At 39.2% G+C, this 26,191-nt stretch overlaps 1 protein-coding gene across 2 annotated transcripts; it reads left to right on the top strand.

Moving 5' to 3' along the window:
- Positions 1-2,454: 2,454 nt before the first annotated feature.
- LOC118804057 (hemicentin-2-like) lies at positions 2,455-26,191 on the top strand. 2 transcript variants are annotated; one of them, XM_036564665.1, is made up of 5 exons: positions 2,455-2,893; positions 21,853-22,137; positions 24,669-25,013; positions 25,618-25,869; positions 25,958-26,191. In XM_036564665.1, exons 1-5 carry the CDS (start codon positions 2,818-2,820, stop codon positions 26,086-26,088), a joined length of 1,089 nt encoding a protein of 362 aa, XP_036420558.1. In that variant the 5' UTR covers positions 2,455-2,817; the 3' UTR covers positions 26,089-26,191. The 2 variants fall into 2 exon arrangements, with proteins under 2 accessions (XP_036420558.1, XP_036420559.1); XM_036564666.1 differs by lacking the exon at positions 2,455-2,893 and adding an exon at positions 15,956-16,117.

Raw genomic sequence — 26,191 nt, forward strand, 5'->3', positions numbered from 1 at the left:
TGAAGGCACCATTAATTCTGAACAATATATGCCTTTTGCAAAATATGCAAATATTATATAATAAAAATAGTTAAAAGCTTTTACTTGTCTGTTCCTTCTGATTTTATCCTTCATCAACATGTTCAATATTTTAAGTGCCACATGTTACTGATCCCACAGTGCCCTAGATACAATGTAGGGTTGTAATAGGAATGCATAGCTGTTCATTCCTGGCATTTCTCAAATGCTTCTCCAGTGAACAGATGATCAGATTTGGTGACTGAAAGATTACTGCCCACATTTACTACATCAGCTTCCCTCTGTTTATCTGACAGAAATGTGGAATGAGTCCTTGTTTACGTGAATGGACGGGCTGCTTACAGACTGCTACTGTTTTGACTGTGACTGTATATCAGGAGCATGTAGAAAAGCTCTGCCACCTGCTGGTTTTAAAGGCCTCACAGTGACTGGGCAGTGGCTGATGTTGCTCAGTAGAGATAAAATCTTGTTCTGTCAAATTTTATTAGAAAATGACCCTCCTGCATCTGGTTAGTTAATGTGAAAAGCAACGTTTGATTTGCAGGAGGTGAGCAAAAGACAAAATTGAACATGACATACAGCAACTTTTTATTATTTATTTTTTTTGGTAAGAGTTTTCATTTTAGGCAACTGGAGATAATGTAATGGGTAATGCTCACACTAGCCTACGTGTGTTTTTGCACAACAACTAACATGGGAACAGAATTTTACTTGTTTGTCCAGCAAACAGCTGTAATTTGGTTTTCATTTCTTTGGAGGCCAACGAAACTTGCCTGCTGATGACGGTTTCCATTTTTAACTACCTATGTAGTGACTGTGTATGTGTGACTGTGTGTGTCTGTGTATCTGATCTGTGATGGACTGGTGAGCTGTCCAGGGTGTTTCCTGCCTTCCACCCCGTGAGCACTGGGATAGACTCCAGCACCCCCATGACCCAGGAGGATAAGTGGTTTAGATGATGAGTGAGTGAACTAGTTCTGTAATATTTTAGCAAAGAACAAAGTGTGATATTGGACCTACTATTAGGCCTCATATTCTCATCAGCATCTCAAGGCCACCGCACACTGCACTCCTGAAGAATTTAAATTTTTCGTTTTTCACTTTAGTCTGTATAATATTTTTATGTCCTCACTGTAATTCCTCTAAAATGTGGAAAGTAATTCTATATTCTTTAAGAAGGTGTGTCCAAACATTTCATCCAAGTCGCTACGGTTCAGTGATTTTATTAGTGAAGCATATAAAAGCAATCAGTCAGATGTGACGTGAAAAAAAACAGAAGTAAGTGAAATAAACAGCATCACATTTGATACAAACCATCTCTTCTCTATTTTAACCACTATAAACTATGGAAGGGTTTCAGTACGGTATTTACCAATGGAAGTAAAAGAAAGACATGGTTGACATGGTTACATCTGCTCATTGCACCCCAATGGAGCAAAATAGAAATGGTACAGTGGCCCTCCTAACTGTAAGAGCACTAATAAAACCAGCACTGTATGATTTAAATCAATAACAGAATCTAGATTTTATGATGCTAATAAAAACCTGGCTTAGTTCAGATGGAGCAGTCTCTCTGACTAAAAACCACTCTCCAGAATTATGATTTATTAAAACTGTGCAGGATGGTAGGGGGATGTGATCTAACTCTTGTGTTTTCCTGGTCAGAAATCAGTGCTGCTAAACTTGTTTGGTATGTTCCACCAAATATACATTCTTTTTTTTTACTGGAAATGTGTGAGGCAAAATTCATCAGTGTAAGTAATCACTTTAAAGAATAACAGTTATAGGTTCTGTTTTTATTTATCAGCAAACACTGTGGTTTTAAAAGAACTGTGAGAGAGAACTTCAGAAAATTGTCCTGCTGCTGAGTTACTCCTCCTGCATTCTAGACACCTTCTCCAACAGCATTCTTAAAAAAAGTAATTGATAGCTTTGGTCTAAATATGTTAGATATCGCAAACAATTTTTGGGAAATAGGCACTTTTCTAGACTTAATTAAATTTGTAGTTGTGAGACCTTTTATAGAAGAAACCTAAAATTATTTCCTCTCTTGTTTTTTAGCAACAATACCCCAATCTCAAACCTTTTATGTTTTAGTAAAATACCTCTAAAATACTAATACTAGTATAAATGTCGCAGGATATTGTCTGTGGTGCACCTCAAGGCTCTGCACTTAACCAAGTTTTATTGTATTTGTATATGTTGCCACTATGTCAGCGTATAAAAAAGCATGTAGTCAGTTTTTTAAATAGTCTAAATGACTATTGATATATATGTATATAGTGACATGCTGATGTACTACTTTAGATAAATTGGTTTATCATAATTCATCTTAGTTAGATGAATGACAGTTCGCTCTACAGGCAAAAGAAATTTCTAAATTTTAAACCACACATTAATAAAACTGACTGGAAGAGAGCCTGAATTTGTGTGGAGGATGTTAGAGCTTTTACTGTCAGCAGTGCCAGTTTTAGGTGCGCTCACTCTTGACAGTGTCAGTATTTAGCTCTCTCACTATTGGTTGTGTTGGTCTCTAGGGCTCTCACTATTGGTTGTGCCAGACTTCATGGCTGTTAGTTTTGGCAGTGCCTGATTCTAGGACTCTTCTTTTAGTAGTGTTAGACTTTTATATTTTTGGCAGTCTCTAGAGGATTTACTTTTGGTTCTGCTCACCACACCAGCAAGAAGTAATTTGCATAGCCGAAGAAATACTACAGAAACAAAAAGAGGGAGGAGTCAGGAGAGTTAAGGGGCTTATTTGATGTTAGTTTCTCTTTCTTCTTCTGGAGTTGGTTCAGGATGACGGTGTGGGGTCTGTTCATATTTGTGGTTGTGCTGGGAGTGTATGTGGAATATACACAAAACACAAACACCGGTGAGTACACATGGAGAATGTTTGTGTATTTGTGTGGGAGGTTCCTATAGACAGTATGCTAAATTCTCTTATTTCCCCTTTTACTCTAATCATTTCTGATTTGTAGTTTCTTCAAACAAGTGAAGAAATTGTGTGGAAAGTGTAAAAAATTGTAAAACTTTCACTCCATACCACATTGTGTTTGTAAGGAAAAGAAGAGATATTTTATGTTTTCTATGTTTATTGTTGTTTGCATTTGTTTTTGTTAACTTTTTTGTTAAGCCTATAAACCTGCCTCAGCACTAAAAACATAATAATAAAATAAGTTAAATGTCAATTTAAATATTTTTTGAAAAAGAATCCTGAAGTTCAAATGTATTTTTCAATTAAATTTTATATGTGATGAATTTTATATGTGATGAGTGATGAATTTTATATGTGATGAGTGAACGCTGATGAGTTAATGCTGCCATAAACCTTCCAGCTTAAAAGCTGGTATATTATTTCTTCACCTGACTGCAACCAGCTGCTCCCACCAACTGCCACAGAGAGGTTCCTCTCAGATAAGAGCTTATTTCCTCTCCTCTCAGTCCTGAGCTCACAGCTTAAGCTGTCTGTAGATTGAGGAGTCAGTAACACTTTATTTTGATGGCCCTCAATAGATGCTTTGTCAATACTCAGTCTGTCTTTGTCACATTTCAACTAAATATCTGTCAAATGCAACTTAAAGTATGAAAGTTTGTATTAAATCTAACACTAACCTTAACTTCAACACAAAACATACACAGTCCTGCAAAAAAATAACAACTCAGACAGTGAGTTTCCTGGTAAGAAGATGATGTGGATTAAATTATATTTTCTATTATTTTTACAAACTCGATCTTTTATGCAACAAATCACACCCATACAAACACACTCAGCAGATAAACCAACATATTTAAAAGACACATAAAATCTAAAATAATAGTAATTAAAATTTCAGTATATTTATTTTTAATCGTAATAAAAATACAAAATTTAAAAATTAATTTGAAAAATGTATTCCTGTAATTATAATGAATTGGATTTACTGTTATTTGTAGCACTTCCTCCTTAAAATTCACAGCTCTATTTCTGAGGTTTTTTTTCTTTCTATTTTTGTTTTCATTTCTTTCATTAAGTCAGCCAACCTTCTCATGAGTGTTTAGAATGTATGAGCTTATTTATTTGAGGATTCTGATTGGCTCTTGGACACTGGTGAAAATACAGCAGCGTTAAAAAGACTCCAGTGTTTTATTCACAGCTGTGGTGACTTTTTAATAATAACTCTTATTTACCGTTCTACACGTTTAGCCTGGTGAACCGTTGTTAATGCCCAGTTGTATTAGTCTGGCCCAGAGTGTCCAGCTATGGCAAGATATGAGGTTACAGGCTGTTACTGACAGCAGTACAGTCATCATCCCCCATAATCCAACACTCTACACTGCAACATTGGTATATTGGTACTATCCTAACTTTGAAGTAGACATTTGACAGATCACAACCAAAAGTCACGCAGCAACTGTTTTCTTTAACTTGAGTTGACATTCAGTGTTTGGATTTGGAAATGGGCATCCTCAGCTCTGTTACAGTATGAAGTCTTATTTTTACAGCTCTCCCAGGCACATCTTTAATTTATACAGAGCTTCACATCTTCACATTCAAAGTACATCTACAGGAACACTGCATCACTGACAGCTTGGCCATGATAATGGCGGATAGTGGAATATCTCTAAGCAGTGTTGAGTAGATGTTCAGGAATGACATGAAGACGAATTATGATCAGCTGTAAAACAAGAACAGTTTTTTGTGTTTTGCTGTTCTGCTAGTAAAGTTCTCCTTGCAAATAAAAAACAGATGTCTAGATTTTGTCATAGCTGCTCAGGTGCCTGGGTACACACCCATGAACCTGAGAGGATGGTCCGGGTCTGGGTGAAATCTCTGGGCTTTAAGTCCACAAGTCTGCAACTCTGGAGGCCGGAGAATGTAGGCAATTTGACTCACACACATCCAGGGAGAGACAGAAATAACAACAAATTCTACAAGACAAATAATGTATAATTCTTCTGTAGAAAGAATTACAGAAGTGGGTTAACATATAGACCTTAATTCACAAACGTGCGTCAGTACCAAACACCAGACAGGAGTTACTTTGAAAAGGAAACATTTATCAAAAAGTGTGTTTGTGTGTTTTGTGATGGTCGTTGTACACATGATGACATAACTGTGTTTTTTGCTTCATGTTTCCGTTAACAGACGGCTGTTCAACACTCACTGTTTCCCATGATTCCCTGCTGGTGGAGTACGGAGAACCTGTTGAACTCACCTGCTCCATACCATCCAAACCACCTTCATCACAGCACATTCTGGGCTGGGAGTCTCAGATTAATCCTGTCCAAATAGAGAATGAGACCAGTGTGGTGTGGAGATCGACCAGTCTGACAGAGTGGGAGGTGAACGGAAGAGAGTTGTTCTGTTTCCTGTCACAGCCAAATAAAGAACAATGTAAAAAGAGGGTCCATCTGAGCCTTTACAGTGAGTACAGTAATCACTAATCAAATTGAGATCTTTGGGGGGTCACATGGTGGAAACTCTGGCTATGGTTATATTAACGAGTGCCATTTTCACACTTTGTTTTTGTGGGGTTGACACAGGTACTCTATTCACAAGTACTATTAGGCAGTAGTCTATTACCTTCACATCTTCATCAATAAAAATCTCTTTTACACTTCAACATTGTGAATGTTGTTTATTATCCAAACCATTTGCTAATAAAATCATAAATCATATTTCTTGGTGTATGTTGTGGCTGCTAACAGCAATCATTTTCTCTGTTAACGACTGTTGCCTGCTCAAAGTCAAAGTTCTACAGTTTTTTTTTACCCTGTTCTTCAGTGGTCAGGACCCCCATGGACCCTCACAATGGTGGATCATTCTCAGCACCGCAGTAAAACTGACTTGGTGGTGGTGTGTTAGTGTTTGTTGTGCTGGTCTGAGTGGATCAGACACAGCAGTGCTGCTGGAGAACAGGTTAAAAGGGGGCTAACAAAGTATGCAGAGAAACAGATGGACTACAGTCTGTAACTGTAGAACTACAAAGTGCTCCTATATAATAAGTGGAGCTGATAAAACAGGATGTACTCCGGGAAAACAGTTTGTCACAATAACAAAATTTATCAAAATAACAGTTAAATATCATCATACTGTGTTCTTTGGAGGGAATGTATAGTTCACTCAACAGCTAACATTAATTAACTAACATTAGCCGTTAATTTAAAAAGCATTCTATAATGTTCATATGATCCACACAGTCACTCTGACAGACTGCAATACACTACAGGAAGTGTAGGGGGCAATATGACTTCTACTGTTTCATTTAAAAAGCCTCTATAATGTTCATATGATCCACACAGTCATTCTGACAGACTGTAATACACTACAGGAAGTGTAGGGGGCGATATGGCTTCTACTGTTTCATTTAAAAAGTGCTCTATAATGTTCATATGATCCACACAGTCATTCCGAATGTTTGTATGTGTTGTCTCTCTCTCTTCAGAGCGTCCAGACAGTGTGAAGGTCAGCTCTGAGTCCAGCGTGTGGTCAGAAGGTCAGATGATGAAGCTGAAGTGTGAGATTAAGAATGTGGGTCCATTACATAGCCTTACTGTACAGTGGACCAGAGTGGACCAGAACAAAAACAGAACAGCCACTGAAATGTCATACGGAAGTTTCAGCTCTTCTGGAGAGGAGAGAAAGAGCGGGGATGCGACGGCCACACTGGATGTCTCGGCCAGGCATGATGAAGATGGAGTCCAGTATCAGTGTGCAGCTCTACTGAAGCTGGTGCAGCTCCATCAACCACAAGTGGGAACATCAGAACCTCTGAACATCACAGTACACTGTGAGTTTATTACACCTAACATACAGTCGTATACGAAAGTTTGACTAAATATTTTGTTGACTTTTCTGCTGCAAACTGTATTTAAAATAATATTTTTCTGCAAATGTTAAAGCACTTCTACTTTTTATTTGATTGACTAATAAAGAGTTATTTGGCATGTGCAAAAGTTTGGGTGCTCCACTAAGTTAGTATTTCACCCCTTTTGGCTCATAACACAGCTTGCAGATGCTTTTTGTATCCAGCTAAGGGTCTTTCTGTTCCTGATTTAAGAATTCTTACCCACTCTTCCTCCCAGAGTGATTCTAATTCTGTGGTATTCTTGCATGCACAGCATGTTTCAGATCTCCCTACAGACTTTCGGTGATGTTCAGGTCAGAAGACTGTGAGGGCTGTTCTGAAAGCTTCAGCTTGTCTTTCTTGAAGTAGTTGATGGTGGATTTTGAGATGTTTGGGATCAGTGTCCTGCCCCCCTTTCCAGCTTCAGTTTCTTGACTGACTGTGTCCCACTTGTCTCCAGATTTGTAAATTTTTAGTGGAATCCTTTCTTCATCAACTCATACAATGTTTCCTGAGCCACTGCCTGCAACACAACTCCTAAGCATAATGGTTGCCCCATGCTTAACAGTTAGCACAGTGTTCCTTTCATCAAATGCTGCTCTGTTTTTCTCTAAACATACTTTCGTGTTGGCGTGGGAAACATAGAGCTTTAAGTGAATTGTCATTTATTAGAACACAGCAGCAGGAGAAAACCATTGCTCTGTGCTTACCCCAACACATTTAGGCCCAGGGTAATGCTGAGGATACAAATAGGACAAACGTGGAGGGTGGCCCACTCAAAAAAAACCCACCCTCCATGGACACGGTTCACACCAGCAACACCACTGCCTAATAATCGTTTCACAGTCACAACTATTTACACTTTTATTTATACTTCAGATTGCTGGTAAGGTTTCCTTCTGATGAAACAGCAGACAGAACATTCTGAAGAAAAACTATCCATATGATTTCCAGGAGTCAGAATCAACTAGATGGTCCTTAATAATATTAATTAATCAGAAAAGGTCAAGTGAAGTCAAAGTTTATTTATGTAGCACTTTTTACAATAGGTGTTGTCACAAAGCAGCTTTACAGAAAAATCCAGGTCCAAGCCCCCATGAATGTCACCAGTGGAGACAGTGGCCAGGAAAACTCCCTAAGAGCAAGAGAAAGAAATGTTGAGAGGAACCAAAACTCATAAGGGGAACCCTTACTGAGAAGGTCCTCTCAACAAAATCTGGGAACATGAAAGCATTTGAGTGCCTAATTCCTGGTTATGCAATCTCTGCATTCACTACAGGATCCACTGTATTTTGCCTACAACTAATAGATCCACATTTCCATCCCAAGGAGGGAGCCAGGAGGACAGGGTTTACAGAAATAAGGTTTTTATTGGGTCTGTTTGCACCAACCCAGCCTGACAACAATTTTAGTGTACAGGCTTTTATTTTCAAACTCTTTTCTTTTCAAACTGACAAATCGTTTAAAACAGTTCCATCAAGATCTTTCAATTTTGCTGAATGCACCATCATTGGACTGACCTCAGGAAATGAATGAATCATCACACAAGCGTAAGGTGGCAAATGCTGTGACATGAGAGCAAGAACATCATCAACATGGGGGGAGGGGGTTGATGGAGTGGGGCAGTTGTGGGATTGGGGCAGTCATGGGATGGAGCTTAGGGAACCAGCCTTGTGACTGGAAGGTCAACAGTTCGATCCCTTGAACTGACAGTACATGACTGAAGTGCCCAAGGCACCTAACCCCCAACTGCTCCCTGGGCAATTAAATTAACAGTTTAAATGGGATCTGAAAAAGAAAACCCAGCAAAAACTGTATTTTTCTCAGATGGCTGAAAAAGTAGTAAATAAGAGTATTAATAGGGTAAAGATCGTATAAAACATTCTGATATCATTCAAACTTGAGCGGATTGTGAGCAAGATGACCGGCTCAGATCTCCCATCAGTTCATTAAAAAAACGTGTTGACTGGTTGTACTGGACATGTCATACTTATTTCGACCAACCCACTAAGTGAGCAGTTAGTTGCCGGTTACGGTTAGAGATGCAGTTTTCTCATATAAAAGGCTTTTTATCAGCAAAGAGTTGAGTAAAAAGTCAGTAAAATAGAAAACAAAACAGTTAAACTGACATATTTCCTATTTTCCCCTCACCACATTTTATGTGATGAAGCACAGCTTGTGTTTAGCACTTCTTATTTCTCTGTGGATTAAGACACCGCAGTATGGAATCGTTACACACCTAGAAGCAACACGCAAAGCTCAGAGTTTACAAGTCAAAGTCAAAATTCTAAGGTTAAAATAAATGCAATCTTAGTGTAGAAAGGACCAAATGATGAGTCCAGGACCCCTGCACAACATCACTGCTGTAAAATGTTTGTCTGTAAACATGTCTGCATAATCTATGATTACAATTGTCTGACATTTCTGCACCACTGTTTTATCTGAATCCCTGTTTAAAACACATGATTTTGTCCAACAGTGTTCTCTCTCTTTCTTATCAGACAAACCCACCATAACACAACCTTCCGATGGTACTGTATTTGTAACTAAGGGCGACAGGCTGGTTCTGAACTGCTCAGCACATGGTAACCCCAGTCCTCAGTATTCCTGGAACTCACCTGGAAACATGAACCACAGAAACTCCTCCATCATCATCAACAGCGTCCAGTCAGAAGATCAGGGTCAATACAGCTGCACTGCCTACAACGATGCAGGCTCTGATTCAGTGACTGTGATGCTTAACGTTGTAGGTGAGTGTGAAGATCATGTAAATGCTGTATGTGTAGATCTAATCTGCGAGATTGAAAGCTGATGTTGTTTTCCCTCTTGTCTTTGTCAGAGAACTACCTGACTCACCTGCTGATCATTCCTGTCTGTGCTGCAGTTGCCGTGGTCTTGCTGGTCACCTTATTCTGCATATGCTGCATTTGCTACCGACAAGCCCACATGGGCAACTACACCCTGAAGAACCCGGGATCTCGTAGACACAACGCCATCGCGGCCTGAAGTCACATGGACCAGCTGTAGCTAATGCTAATATATGTTCATGCTGTGTTCATGAGCTTCCTCTGAAACTTTAGAGCTTCCTATTAACCACTTCCAAGCGTTCGTGTGAATTCAGCTAATTGAGGTTGGGGAAAAATGAGCACTGTAAAATAGGACACTTCAGCTGCTCTGGGTGGACAAAAGTCTCTCAAAAACCTTTTTCGCCACATTTAAGGATGTGTTTGACTATGTGCAACATTTATTTTAACCCAACTTTTTTAACTTTTCAAAACTTTTATGACTTAAACCTGCAGTGCTCTAAGTACTTGGATAAACTGCAAGTTTAAGTCCCATTCTGCATTTAGCAAAATAATATCACACATTAAGATTTGTCTGAAATGTTAAAATGCGATAGAACTTGTTTTTTGGGTGCTGCTGTGTGCACGGATGGGGGAGCAGCTATGTAGCACGCTACTTTTTGTAGCTAACTACAAATTTTTGTAGCTAATAGCTGTAGCCACTACAGTTCTATGAAATGTAGCTAACAGCTGTACCGCCTACAAATGCTTGTGTAGCTATAGTGATAATTTTCACTACAATTTCACTACAGGCTTCAGGTAATCTACGCAAAATCTGAACCACAAAACGCGGTCGGTAACTGGGCTGGTGGCGACTGTGCAGCCCTGACTAAGCCGCAGTTCGAGCAAACGGTCACACGCTGATCACCCCTTACTAGTAGGCATAGCTCAGCGGTCGCAACCAAAATGATAAGAAGAGCCATTTTGTCCTTTCAACAAAAATCAAACCACCTTGGGAGCCACAACATTTTAGGTCCGTTTTACCATCTTGGCTGTAAGTATGTCTTAGTATGTGTTAATGTGCTAGTACAGGCTAAAAAAATAAACAAAAACACAGACTTACTTTGCTCTGCTTTAACCTTTAGGTCCCCTATAGCCTCTTTTCTCACACCTCAGTCAGGAAACTTTTCTGCGAAAGTAGAATTTCTTGTAAAATGTCTTTCGATGTTTGACTTTTTAAGAGGCTGAAGTCTTCTCATTTTGTGGCTTCTCATTCGAATTGTCCCGTTCACCTTAAATGGTGCCTGAGCCAACAGATTGTACTGCTGCGTCATTTAAGGTGCAACAAGAAAATTCGAATGAGAAGCCGCCAAATGAGAAACTGACTTCAGCTTCATGACTTGGTGTTTGACAGTTTCTGGCTGCAGGTTAAATGAATAAGGAAACCAACTGAGTGCTTATAAATGCAAATAAGTCCATTTGTCTCCAAATTATCACTTTTCGTTAGTAAAAAGTGCTGTAGCTATGAACTAGGCAAGGTTGTCTGCGTCACTGTGTGACCAGCATGTGTGCCGATCTTCATGGTTAAAGGTTGGTGAATTGGCAATTACGTGTTAACTCCATTGTTTCAGACCATTTATTGTGAAAACTGTGTCAGAACTGTGTATTATAACGGTTTTACAGGAAAGGAGGATTATATTATTTTACTTAAAAATCTGGTTGCCGACCCCTGCCTTAGCTAAAGCGGAAAAAACATTTTGGTAATAGACTATTACTAATAGTACTGCACAGAGCCAGCATCACTGAGGAGAATTTTAATGCTAAAGTGTTGCGGAAGTTTAATAAAGGACTGTTGTGTCTGTCTGTATCTTGCTGAAATGTTTAAATTGGAGCAGTTTTATTTCAACAGTTGACAATTCTTTGCACAAAATTGTTTGGTTTGTATTCAGTTATTTTTGTTGATTTTTGTTAGGAAAAACCTGGAATGATTGACTTTTCCTTTACTGAGTCTAAGTTTTTGTTGGATATCACACCTTTGGTTGTGTAAGTTTGATTGTTGGTCACTTTTTGCTGATCTTTTTGTAAACTTCCAGCTTTTCAATTGTTTCTTTCTGGCTCATGATTAAATGCATTGTCTTGTTCACACTTTCAGTTGGGCTTGTTTGGTGTGTCAGATGGAGATACACAAACAGTCTGACAATCGTGCTTTGAAAGTAGCTAAAAGGTAGTGCACTGCTTTTCAAAAGTAGCTAAAAAGTAGCCACTACTTTTTCTGGAAAAGTACCTAAATTGTAGCAGCTACAAATTTTGGGAAAATAGCTACAAATTAGCTAACTACTCATTTTTCAGTAGCTATCCCAACCCTGGCTGTGTGTCACAGATTCCCCAGTGTTCCCCTGTGTGTGCCTGTTTCTGCCACTGTATCATAGCCATGTGCTTTTCTGCTATATGCTTCGGTTTTGTTTTGGTCCTTATCTCCGCCCTGTTCCTGCCCTCCCACCTGTGTCTGGTTCCTTTCTCCTGCTCTCAGATGTTCCTCGTTGTGTGTAGTGTATATCTAGCCCTTTGTTTCAGACTTTCTTTGTCTAGTCTTACATCTACTCTGTGTTTGGTTCCCCCTTTCATGATTCTTGTGTAGAAGTCATGTAGTAGGATCTTTTGTTTTGGTTCACTGTTGTCAATAAAATCAGTGCTTGCATCCAGCCTCACCACTCACTAAATATGTGGTATTAGTTCACTGTCCTGAATCACTACTGCACTGTACTGAATCACTATAATGAGGTTGGAGAAGGTGGGACAATTTTTGTGTGGATTTTTCTTTTTTGGAAGTCAGACACCTCCCAGTTTCTGTTTGAGCATGAATGCAGCCACTTTGTTTACTGTCAGAACTGTTTACTTCTACACATCATGTCAGGGATGTAGGAAGTGGGGAGGCTGAGGGGGCTGCAGCATTCCCTGATTTCAGGACTGAAACTGTTAAAAATAAGAATTATATAGAATAAAAAATAAGAATTATATATAATAACTCATTTGACCCATTTGAGCTCATTTTAGAGCTGAGTTTGTATTTTTATAGTTGAAAGTCTGCAGTAGCTGCTCTGTTTAAGCGAACACTTCAGTACATTTCAGTACACTGAGCTGAAAACTGGCCGCTTTGGGGGCATCGCTCCCACACACACAGATTTGTCTCTCGCCTCATTATAGTGCTGTATGATACATTCTGTTTGATGTAACTTATAAAAAGAGAATACTTTAGCCCCCCAACTTAAAACACCCCCCCTCCTCCCTGTATCATCACAGTCAGTTTGCATGACATTAAATAACATTAAATCAAATCAAATTAAATCACGTTTATTGTCACATCACATTTACGCAGGTGGAAAGTGAGTGAAAATCTTAGGTGCGCAGCCCCCTTATAGAGTTTAAATACCAAAAAAAAAATGAGTGAGTCTGATGAGATGTGGATAAGGTGTAGATTGTCCATGGAGATGATGACTCAGAGGTGCAGTGACAGGCCTATAGACCGATACACCAGCACTACTGGCTGTTCAGCAGCCTGATGGCCCATGGGAAGAATCTGTCTCAGAACTGGCTGGTTCTGGACTTTACGCTTCTGTACCTCCTCCCGCTCGGCAGCTGTGAGAACAGTGGCTTGGGTGGGTGGAGTCCTTTAGTATCCTCCTGGTCTTCTTGAGGCAGCGGCTGGTGTATAAATGCAGGAGGTTTGGGAGCTGGACCCTGGTGATGTGCTGGGCTGTCCGCACCACCCTCTGCAGAGCTTTCCACTCAATGCCAGTGCAGTTTCCATACCAGGTGGTGATGGAGCTGTTAGAATGCTCTCCACAGTACATGTGTAGAATGTTCTGAGGATGCGGGGGGTTCATGCCAAACCTCTTCAGCTGCCTGAGGTGGAAGAGGCGGTGTAGTGCCTTTTTTACCAGCCATGTGGTATGTTCGCTCCATGTCAGCTCCTCTGAGATATGAACACTGAGGAACTTGAAGCTGCTGACCCTCTCTACAGTGGCTTCGTTGATGGTGATGGTGGTGTGCACTCTCTCTTGCTTCCTGAAGTCCACTATAAGCTCCTTGGTCTTGTTGACATTGAGAGAGAGGCACCAGTGTGTCAGGAAGCTGACCTATTTCTGTAGGCCTCCTCGTTGTCACTGGAGATCAGGCCAACAATTGTGGTGTCATCTGCAAATTTGATGATGACATTGGAGCTGTGTCTGGCTGAGCAGTCGTGGGTGTACAGAGAGCACAAGAGAGGGCTGAGCACACAGCCCTGAGGAGCTCCGGAGTTAAGGGTCAGTGAGGAGGAGGTGATGTTGCCCATCCTTACCACCTGGTCTCCGGCTTGTCTGGAAGTTCAGGATCCAGCTGCACAGAGAACTGTTCAGACCCAGATCGAGCCTTGAGGGCACAATGGTGTTGAATGCTGAGCTGTAGTCCACAACCAGCATTCTCACATACATGTCCTCTTTGTCCAGATGGAACAAAAAGAACACGTATGTGAGAATGCTGTGAGAATATACACATCACAAACACATGTATATCTATTCACATATACAGTCAACTGGGTTTCCATACTTGGCTGTTAAATTTCCCAAATTCTGGAATATACTCCGATACATATTCTAAGGATTTATTAGCATAGGAAAGCTGGAGAATCTACTCTCCAGCTGGTGGCTGGTAAGAGTGGTAACTTTTAGGCCACGTGTCATCTAACATCATCTAACATCTCCGGACGTCTGATTACACTCGCACCCGTTCCATATTTCCTCTGTCATTTAGTTTAGTATATAAGCCGGGCTTTAGGTTGGGTTCCTTGAAGTATTGTCACCCATGTACATACTGAGCGTTTCTCTTGTGTATCTGATTGCTCACCAGTGTATGACCCATTTTCTGTTTACAACTTTGGTTTTGGCTGCTCCCTATTGTTTTGTTTTGGGGCTCTGGTTTTTGACTTTCTGCTCTGGATTCAAGACTGTAATTTTGGGCAACCCCTTTGTTATTAAAGCCTCTGCTGTGAGCATCTGGTTCCATCTGCCACTGTTACAGTTTAATCAGATGATGGCTACATCAGATGTTACATCAGAATGAGTGGAGCCCTGCGACTCTGATGAACTTACAGTTTTATATTTATTATAATGTCAGTTTTTACATGTTTGTGGGTCATCTCTCTCTTTCGTAATCTCCCAAATCAGTCATCTTTACCTACTAGTCAATCAAATGTGTTAACCCGCCTCCTAAGAAGTGCATCCTACTTCAGTTTGAAAAGGCCTTATATCAGCGCCCCTTTTTTGGTTAAACAAATGTGTAGCCGACACAAGCTAACTAATACACATCTGTGTAAGATTCATGTCCCTAATGCAAATCTGAGCTTTTCTTAGCTTCTCCTTCCTTTCCTCCCACTGTTCAAGTTCTGCCATCTGTTAATGACGTCCAACAAAAAAAAAAATTTTGAAGTGCCCAACAGGATCATGGACTGGGAAACTGAACTTTCATGATTTTGTTATTACACACAAGTGACAGTTATTTGTTATCCAGATGTGGTTTCAGATCAATAGTGCAGGATGTTCAATTGTAGAAGCACAATAATAGGAAGGGAAAAGCCCAATGTGTGAGGTTACATGTCGCTCGCTATCAAAGCTTCCCAAAGGATTGTTTATTTTAATAAACTTTTTTTAATGAATTTGAAAAGAAGTGAATACAGTACCTGTGAAACTGCTTTGTGTAGAAGTGTAGAGCTGAGGTTCTGCCTGCAGAGACATGAGATGCTTTTAAATCCATAAAATTCTTCAGTAATGTATGTTTTTCTACTTTGCTCAAAAACAATGATATAAACATACTCTATTTAATGCCTGATGTTTTAAGTCATCAATCCAACTCATCCCAAACAGTGGAAGTGAAGCCTCATCACTCCAACTCACCCCAAAATGGTCAGTGGAGATCCATCACTACAACCTTCCCCAGTGTTCAGTGGATCATCATCAATTAAGCTCACCCCAAAAATAATTGATTGAGTTTTATTAGTCCATCTAAACTTAAAGGAGATCAATGGAGCCGCATCACTTCAGTGCATCCCAAAAGGCCTCCATCAGTCTGTGTCCAACAGACACAAACAACATCTCTCTGTCTGTCTGTCTCTCTCTCTCTCTCTCAGTCTCTCTGTCTCTCTCTCTCTCTCTCTCTCTCTCTCTCTCTCTTTCTTTGTCAGGAAATAATCGTAGATCTACAGAAACACACACACACACATACACACACACACACAGGAATCTGGTTCTGGACGTGCTAGTCAGATAAAGGGAGGAAGTGAGTGAGGAGTGGTCAGTTAGGAGGCTGTATTTGTAATTGTGGAATCTGATGTGTTTGTTACGTTCTCTTTTCTCTACTCTGTTGAGTTCTGGAGTTGGTTCAGGATGACAGTGTGTGTTCTGTTCATATTTGTTGTCATGCTGGGAGTGTATGTGGAATACACACACACTGGTGAGTACACATGGAGTGTGTGTTGTGGGGGTTGGCACTGGGTTGTTTCCTATCAGCTAAGGGCTAAAGAAAACTAACTCCTCAATGACACAAAAAGTGGAGAGATTCTGTGTAAATTTCCGATCTTCATGCTGCTGTTATTTCCAGAATTTATGGTTCTTAGTTTTAGTAGTGCCAGCCTGAAGGGCTCTCAATTTTGGTAGTGCCAGTGTTTAGGGCTCTTAGGTTTGTATTTGTATTTGTGGAATCTGATGTTTGTTACTTTGTCTTCTCTCTACTCTGTTGAGTTCTGGAGTTGGTCCAGGATGACAGTGTGTGTTCTGCTCGTGCTTGTGGTCATGCTGGGAGTGTATGTGGAATACACACACGTGGAGTACTTAGATTTGTTAGTGTCAGCCTATAGGGTTCTTACTGTTGGTAGTGACAGTCTTTCAGGCTCTTAGATTTGTTAGTGTCAGCCTATAGGGTTCTTGCTGTTGGTAGTGACAGTCTTCAGAGCTCTTAAATCTGGTAAAGTCAGCCGGTAACACTTTACAATACTTTTTCATAGTTGATAAGTAACTAATCAGGAATGATTGAGTAGTGCTGCATTAACATCATAAATAACTACTCGTAACTACCAAAGACTAGTTAACTACTCAGTAGTTCACTATTAACTAAACAATAACTGCCAGTCTCATAGAGAATTACTTAGTAAGAATGGCTTCTTAGAATAACAACTCATAAATTACTGATCAATTCAACATTAATTGATCAATAGCAGAGTCCGACAAGGTTCCTGCTGAACTACTAACTGATGTGTGTACTCCAACTCTTCTAACAGTTGTGAAATACACTACACAGTGTGTGGTCTCTACAATATAATGGATTATACCCTCCATTTCTATTCACAGAAACAGGTATCCACAGAGAAGGCTGTGGTCATCACACCACACTGTACTGACTGATGTCCCTTGTGTGTTTGTTTTGATCAGAAACCTGAAAGGCTAATGCACATGTTGATATTTGGCAGGGTGATCCATTTTGCCTACAAATGGGACAACTGCTAAAATACTACAGTATTCAGTAGACCAGTCTGCTTACCTCTCATCTTTAAAAAAAAGGAACGATATAGTTCCTGTGAAATAAATGATAACTCATTGTTAATAAACTAGGAAATAAAGATGATCGGGAACAGTATTATAAAGTGAAACACATGGTAATTCATTACTGATAAACTAGGAGATAATTATGATCTGGAACAGTATTATAAAGTGAAACATGGTAACTCATCATTAATGAACTAGGAGTTAATGATGATCTGGAACAGTATTATAAAGTGAAACACATGGTAACTCATTATTAATAAACTAGGAGTTAATGATAATCTAGAACAGAATTATAAAGTGAAACATGTTAACTCATCATTAATGAACTAGGAGTTAATGATGATCTGGAACAGTGTTATAAAGTGAAACAAATGATAACTCATCATTAATGTACTAGGAATTAAATATGATCTGGTACAATATAAAATGAAGTAGATAGTATCTCATTACTAGTGAACTAGGAGTTAATGATGATCTGGAACAGTATTATGAAGTGAAACACATGGTAATTCATTACTGATAAACTAGGAGTTAATTATGATCTGGAACAGTATTATAAAGTGAAAAATGGGAACTCATCATTAATCAACTAGGAGTTAATGATGATCTGGAACAGTATTATTATAAAGTGAAACACATGGTAACTCATTACTAATAAACTAGGAGTTAATGATAATCTAGATCAGTATTATGAAGTGAAACATGGTAACTCATCTTTAATGAACTAGGAGTTGATGATCTGGAACAGAATTATAAAGTGAAACATGTTAACTCATCATTAATGAACTAGGAGTTAATGATGATCTGGAACAGTGTTATAAAGTGAAACAAATGATAACTCATCATTAATGTACTAGGAATTAAATATGATCTGGTACAATATAAAATGAAAAAGATAGTATCTCATTACTAGTGAACTAGGAGTTAATGATGATCTGGAACAGTATTATAAAGTGAAATACATGGTAACTCATTACTAATAAACTAGGAGTTAATGATAATCTAGAACAGTATTATGAAGTGAAATATGGTAACTCATCATTAATGAACTAGGAGTTGATGATCTGGAATAGTATTATAAAGTGAAACATGGTAACTCATCATTAAAATAATCAAATCCCTAAATTAATGATGTACTGTGCTACAAAAAATGTTAATAAAGGAAATTTGAAAAAGAGTAAATAAGTTGTTTATTGAGTACTTTTTTATTTGTGAATAGTCTAAATGTGAAAACAATACTGAGTTAGCTGACTATATTATTAAATAAATACAGATATGAAACAGGAAGATGTGCATAAAAAGCGAGAGCCTTCATACACTTACACACAGCAGCTCGGTCTCTGAGGGTGTGTTCAGATGTTGTTTGTTTGTATGTGTCAGTCTATAGTTGGTACATTCCCCATTATTCAATATTCTAAAACAGCTCCAGATCAGCTCTACCTTGATTAATATGCACATAAATCACTGACAGCGGGCAAGCCTCTATATTATGAGGAGTAAGTGCTACTTTCACTTCTCCACACCCAGTTGACCGCTGGGATAGGCTTTAGCAGATGATGATGAGTGAACTGAGTGGCTGAACTGATATCTGCAGCATTTTCCTGAAGGTATTTGAATCAGGCATTTACTCTGGATTTCCACACCATCAGATTGATCTGATCAGGTTGTTGCTCCATTAAACTCTACAGTTTAACTGCTAAAAATCTAACTTTTGATAACCTTAAGCTGACAGATTTTAAGTGAAATGTGATCAGAAAGTGAAGTCTCAAAAGTAGCAGTTAGTTTAATATTCACATGTCTGGTTTCTTTCTTCAGTAGTTTTCAAATGATAGATGCAAAATATTAATATGTGTAAATGATATTAATTTGTAACTAAGACATTTAGCTCCCATTTACTTTTTGTATGAAATTAATGATTTTCTAAACTCTTAGAACAGGTTAATTTCTATGAATGTCTGAAACCACTAAGAGTGGATTTCAATCAGACATTTCTCAGACGCTAAGCTAGCACTCTGCAATGTTAGATCTTTTGTATCTTCCAATGGCATTGATTTTTTTGTTTCTAGACTTTGCTCAAAACTTCTAAGAACTGGCATCTAAATGACCCATGTCCTCTGAATTATTTACACTCAAGTCTCAGAGAACATCACAACGGGGATCTTTTAATTTTGTTCAGCATGTGGTCGGCCTGACTTATAGTCAGAATCACGTCTTGATCACTGTAATGCCTTAATTACATGTCTTAGTCAAGGAGCTATGGCTCGGCTGCAACTTGTGCAAAATTCGGCAACTCAGGTACTTACATATTACACCCATATTGGCATCTCTGCATTGGCTGCCTGTAACTTGTGGGTACTTTTCAAAATATTAGTTTTAACACATCAGGCGGTGCATGGTGATGGGCCGAAATATATCTCTGAGCTATTAGTGCCATATTCAAATGCTAGGACTCTGAGGTTCTCTAGTCAAGGCTTTGATTAGTCCCAGGACAAAGTGAACATGGAAGGGATTCTGTGCTTTTTCAGTATCTGCTCCTACACTCTGGAATACTCTGTGCTTAGACAGTAGATGTTTAAAAAAGGCTTAAGACACATCTGTTAGCCTGAGCCTTTGAGGTTGGAGCTGATGTTCTCTGTCATTTGTTATTTGTTTCATATTATTATTTAATCATCTTTATCTTACTGTTGTGAAGTGCTTTGTAGCCTGATGTTTAAAAAGTGCATAAATAAATGTTTTTAATGTTTAGACTGATCTTTTGACTTTGGCATGTTAAACAACAGGATGTCATTAAATGAGGCAAATAAGGAAAAGTCCAAAGAGAGCAGTGGAGTTTTTAACTATATTGCATTTGATTCAATGTACTAGATCATTCTACACTGATCACTTCTTCCTTTGTGTGTTACTTTAAGAGCTTTTATTTTCAGTGTACAGATTATTAAAAATGCCCTTTTAAAACCACTCTTTTTTTCCTGGAGAGCAAAGCATGATTTCTGAACTTCAGGGTTTGAGTGTACATGTCTAACAAATTAGACTGTTATACACTATATACTGTGTAGTGTATATATACTGTCTTCCATACATTGCACCTCATATACTTGGCTTTTTCACTAAGTGTGAGATCGGTGATCATTTCTGTGAGGCACAATATGTAAGTCACCTATAATCCATTATCTATAATCTAGCATTCTGTTTCACAAAACAGTTTTTGTGTTTGGCATGTGTACAAGTTAAATTCTTGTTAAAAAAAAGAAAAAAGGGATTTTCTCACCGGTACTGTTGGTAAGCTGAACAGAAAATAAGAAGCAGGACTGAAAGAAGATCATTGACAATTCAGGATTGGTGCAAAAACATCAACCTTCAGTATTCAGATGACATGAAAGACATATCAGAAAATCTGGAAGATCTGACGGCCCTTATAAGGATAAGAATCATACTAAAACTTTGAATTTGATTCTGCATTCCAGAAACTGTTTGATTTCTCTGATTCAGAATGTGAATCGTAATTTAATTCTGATTCTGTGAGCCAGAAACTATTTCATCACACTGGCTCTCAATCTGATTTCAATTCTGTGTGTCAGAACCAGAATCAGAATTTGACTCTGGGCCAGATTCTTGTCCAAATGATGTCTGGAACACTATATTTAAATATAATTACTGCATTTCACTGAAATACTTCACTTGATATGACTGTAGCTCTGAATACTTACATTTTTGCACATTTTATTTCAAAAATTGGCCTGCGAGAAAGTTACCCTAACCTCAGCTCTTCACCCAATAAGAGGACAAACATATTTTTATACCAACTATTACTTTATTATTAAATTTATATATATATATATATATATATATATATATATATATATATATATATATATATATATATTATTTTTAAAGTATTTTAGTAGCAAATGTAGCATCATGTTATGAAACAGATTTTTAAAAATAATTTAAAAACCTTCTTTATTTATATATTGTTTTGTCTTTTTGTCTTTTCACCCACCACAAATACAGTAATTCAGCCCCACCATTATTATTATTATTGTTGTTGTTGTTGTTATTGTTATTGTTGTTATTATTATTATTATTATTATTATTATGATTATGAAATCACCATGTAGCACTCTTACAATACATGAAGCCACATGTTAAGGATTTTGATGTTATTTTTGATTCCAGCCACATATTTGACTAGCAGATCCACTCTATTGTCAAAAGTAGCTTTTATCAACTTTGTTCAAATTCAAAAATCAAACCAGTGCTTTCGTTTCAATATTAAAACTTAAGAGTGACTGTGTTCTGCACCTATGTTAATACTGATTTTGAATTTTATTTTATTTATTTAATTTTAGTACTGTAGTTGTAAACATTGTACCTTTGAAACTCTAACTTTACAGTTAGGAAGAAAAAAACTTTCTTAAATTGTAATGAAAGTCAACATAAGATTTTCTCCAAGTGGACCATGTCTCTTGGGCCATTCATCATAAAATTTTGCCGGCGATTTTGATTTGGCAGGAGGCTTGGTTGATGCCAAACTAGTCTGAAATACATCTATCTATAACCACCTCTGCTTTGTTGGTGTTGTGCACATAAACATAATGACATATTGGTGTTTAATGGTGTTTTTGTGCTTCATATTTTAATTAACAGACAGCTGTTCAACACTCACTGTTTCCCATGATTCCCTGCTGGTGGAGTATGGAGAACCTGTTGAACTCACCTGCTCCATACCATCCAAACCTTCATCACAGTACAAGCTGGGCTGGGAGTCTCAGATTAATCCTGTCCAAATAGAGAATGAGACCAGTGTGGTGTGGAGATCGCCTGGTCTGACAGAGTGGGAGGTGAACGGAAGAGAGTTGTTCTGTTTCCTGACAGTAAATGTAGCACCAAATCAAGACCAATGTAAAAAGAGGGTCCATCTGAGTCTTTACAGTGAGTACAGTTATCCCACCTGTTCAGTTTACTCAGTACTGCAGTGCTGAAATGCTAAAAGCTCCTTTTCCACTTTCCACTCACTGCCTTACACAGATATTACTGTGTTACTGAGCACTGGTGTATTTACACTCCAACCATGGAAGTGAGCAAAAAAAAAAATTAAATCTGTAGTGAGGCTGCCAAGTTATGCCTCACATGTGATCCCGGCGGCTAAGCCGTGTCACTGGGACAGGGACGAGAAGGCAGAGCAATGAGCTCTCTTTCCCTCTAGGTGCTCACACTGCCCTTAATGAGAGCCAGCTGATCTGGCACATCTGGCACCTTTAAAGGAGCGGAGAGGGTTGAGCAGCAGTTGTATTTTACAGTTTCACAGTAAATACTACAGTTTAAAGCATAATATTAAATGTTGACGCAGGACTAGTTTGGCTTGTTTAGCTTGTACATCCAGAATTAGAATCAGAATCAGAATCAAGCTTTATTGGCCAGGTATGTTTACACATACGAGGAATTTGGTCTTGGTTACAGGAGCTCACAGAGCACAGTATCAGACAGACATTTGCATGTAGTGAATAAAATAAAATAAAATAAAATAAATATAAAATAAAGTAAAATACAATAAAACATTCACTCCTACCATAACTCACTCATACACACACACACACACACAGTCATACCTGTTACCTTTACATTGTGCAAAGTATGGGTCTAAAGTTAAAGTGCTGAGTGCAGCAGCAGTTTAAGGGTGTATAGTGGCAAAGAAAGGGATCAGTGAGGTAACAGTCAGATAAGTGGGGTAATAAGGCATGTAAATGGGGTAACAGTCAGATAAGTGGGGTAATATGGCAGGTAAGTAAGATGCTAGAATAAACACTGGTCTGAGACGGTAGTTTCAGAAGATGGAGTGGAGTTGATACTATATACCAGTATTTATGAAGTGCAGTTTAGAAGCTGGGATATTTTAATGTGTAATAATTAACTGTTGAAGAGAGTGATGGCTTGTGGGAAGAAGCTCCTTTGTAGCCTGGATGTCCTGATCCTCATCTGGCTGAAGGATGGTGAGTGCTGGCAGGGTTGGAGGGCTCCTGAAGTCCACTGTGTCCATGGAGGTACAGTCGTTCCTGTACAGTGAGAAGAGCAATGGTGAGAGTACAAAACCCTGTGGAGTGCCCGTACTGATGATCTGGATGTTTGAGGTGAACTTTCCCAACCTCACCTGCTGCTCTCTGCCAGTGAGGAGGTTGGTGATCCACTGGCAGGTGGCAGTTGGCACGCTGAGTTGGAGCAGTTTGTTGTGTAGCTGTCCTGGGATGATCGTATTAAAGGCTGAGCCGAAGTCCAAGAACAGAATTCTTGCATACGTTCCTGGGTGATCAAGCTGTTGGAGAATAAGATGGAGTCCCATGTTCACTGCGTCGTCCACCGACCTGTTTGCTCAGTATGCAAACTGCAGGGGGTCTAGGAGAGGGTCTGTGATGTTCTTCAGATGGGAAAGCACCAGTCTCTCAAAGGATTTAATGACTACAGAGGTCAAAGCAATGGGTCTGTGGTCATTCAATCCTGTGATGGATGCTTTCTTGGGAACTGGTATAATCGTGGAGCATTTGAAGCAGGAAGGTACAACACACAGCTCCAGTAATTTATTAAAGAGCGCTGTAAAGACTGGCGCAAGCTGGTCGGCGCAGGCCCTCAGACAGGAGGGTGATGCACCATCTGGTCCTGGTGCTTTCCTCACTTTTTGTCTCCTGAAGAGTCAATGCAAGTCCTTCTCGCAGATCTTCAGGGAAGGTTGAATAGATGGCTGGATGGCAGGAGGGCGTGAATCTGTGCTGAATGGGTGTGAGGAGCTGGGCTTTTCAAACCTGCAGTAAAAGGTGTTAAGCTCATCAGCCAGCTGTCAATCACCCATTGTCTGGGGGGGTGTTCTTTTGTAGCTGGTGATGTTCTGCAGGCACCCTGGTTGCATTTAACCTTGTTTGTAAGATAATAAGTTATAACATCATCAGTTCAAACAGAAATGGCTTCTTACAGTGTGTCTGAGTTGAGTGATATGAATATTAAAGAACTTTATAGAGGACTTTTTATATACACTTCCTGTAGTGTATTACAGTCTGTCAGAGTGACTGTGTGGATCATATGAACATTATAGAGGCTTTTTAAATGAAACAGTGGAAGCCATATCGCCCCCTACACTTCCTGTAGTGTATTACAGTCTGTCAGACTGACTGTGTGGATCATATGAACATTATAGAACTTTTTAAATGAAACAGTAGAAGCCATATCGCCCCCTACACTTCCTGTAGTGTATTACAGTCTGTCAGAATGACTGTGTGGATCATATGAACATTATAGAGGCTTTTTAAATGAAACAGTAGAAGCCATATCACCCCCTACACTTCCTGTAGTGTATTACAGACTGTCAGAATGACTGTGTGGCTCATATGAACATTATAGAGCTTTTTAAATGAAACAGTAGGAGTCATATCGCCCCCTACACGTTTTGTTTGTATGTATTGTGTCTTTCTCTTCAGAGCGTCCAGACAGTATGAAGATCAGCTCTGAGTCCAGCGTGTGGTCAGAAGGTCACATGATGAAGCTGAAGTGTGAGATTAAGAATGTGGGCCCATTACAGAGCCTTACTGTACAGTGGACCAGAGTGGACCAGAACAAAAACAGAACAGTCACTGAAATATCATACGGAAGTTTCAGCTCTTCTGGAGAGGAGAGAAAGAGCGGGAATGTGACGGCCACACTGAATGTCTCAGCCAGTCGTGATGAAGATGGAGTCCAGTATCAGTGTGCAGCTCTACTGAAGCTGGAGCAGCTCCAACAACCACAAGTGGGAACATCAGAACCTCTGAACATCACAGTACACTGTGAGTTTATTACACCTGTGAACAGAACTGTGTACCAGTGCTGTAGTCCAGACACCTTCACAAATACAGAGTCACCTGCTGTCTTCATGGAAACATTCAAGGGATTTAGCTAGTTAGCTAACATCAACTAATATGTGTCATATCAGGATTTGTTAAATTATCTTCCTCCATCTATGTGGATGAAACCTAAATGTTTTGTTAAGTTGTCTGTGATCTGTTAACTGATGGGATCTCTTAGCATATAGTTACTGCCAAAGCCAGCTAATATTAGTTTGCCTAACCAGCTAAAGTCAGATAGCCTAGCCAGGTAATCTCAGTTTGCCTAGCTACTTAATAAATGTTTTTCTAGTCAGCCAACATCAGATAACCTAGCCAGCTTTGCCTAGCTAGTTTGCTAATGTAATTTGATTCTCTGGAAATATGTCCCATCTTTGTTTTTGTAATAATTTGTTTAGTGGAGGTAGTGATGGTAAGACAATAAGTGATAAACTCTGCTTTTCCAGCCATGAAAATCTAGAATTCTAATGCTACGCTTCTGCTATGCTGTGAAGTATTTGTATCTGAATCCCTGTTTAAAACACGTGTTCTGTCTGTTTCTCATCAGACAGACCCACCATAACACAACCTTCCAATGGTACCGTATCTGTAACTACCGGCAACAGGCTGGTTCTGAGCTGTTCAGCACATGGAAACCCCAGTCCTCAGTATTCCTGGAGCTCACCTGGAAACATGAACTTCATAAACTCCTCCATCCTCATCATCAGCAGCGTCCAGTCAGAAGATCAGGGTCAATACAACTGCACTGCCTACAACGATGCAGGCTCTGATTCAGTGACTGTGATGGTTAACGTTGTAGGTGAGTGTGAAGATCATGTAAACGCTGTATGTGTAGATCTAATCTGTGAAAGTGAAGCTGATGTTGTTTTCCTTCATGTCTTCATCAGTGGACTACAAGCTGATCATCATCGCTATCTGTGCTGTGCTTGGCGTGGTGTTGCTGGTAACTGGGTTCTCCTTTTGGTTCTACAAGCGTTACCGACGCACCCACAGTGCCACTATATCCTCAACAACCTGACATCATATACACCCAATGCCAACGTGGTCCACAGAGATGTGGATCAGAGCCAACCGATGCTAATCTACTCTTAAACAGAATCTCATTGTTGTCTCTTTCTACA

Source organism: Colossoma macropomum, unplaced genomic scaffold, assembly GCF_904425465.1.
Source record: "Colossoma macropomum unplaced genomic scaffold, Colossoma_macropomum, whole genome shotgun sequence".
Classification (NCBI taxonomy): Eukaryota; Metazoa; Chordata; class Actinopteri; order Characiformes; family Serrasalmidae; genus Colossoma; species Colossoma macropomum.

Bases quoted from the DNA above. Each gene is read 5' to 3' on its own strand.
- LOC118804057 (XM_036564665.1), top strand. From the start codon at position 2,818: ATGACGGTGTGGGGTCTGTTCATATTTGTGGTTGTGCTGGGAGTGTAT. The intron at 25,014-25,617 runs GTGAGTTTATTA...GTTTCTCATCAG, and splicing joins TCTGAACATCACAGTACACT to ACAGACCCACCATAACACAA. The intron at 25,870-25,957 runs GTGAGTGTGAAG...TGTCTTCATCAG, and splicing joins TGTGATGGTTAACGTTGTAG to TGGACTACAAGCTGATCATC.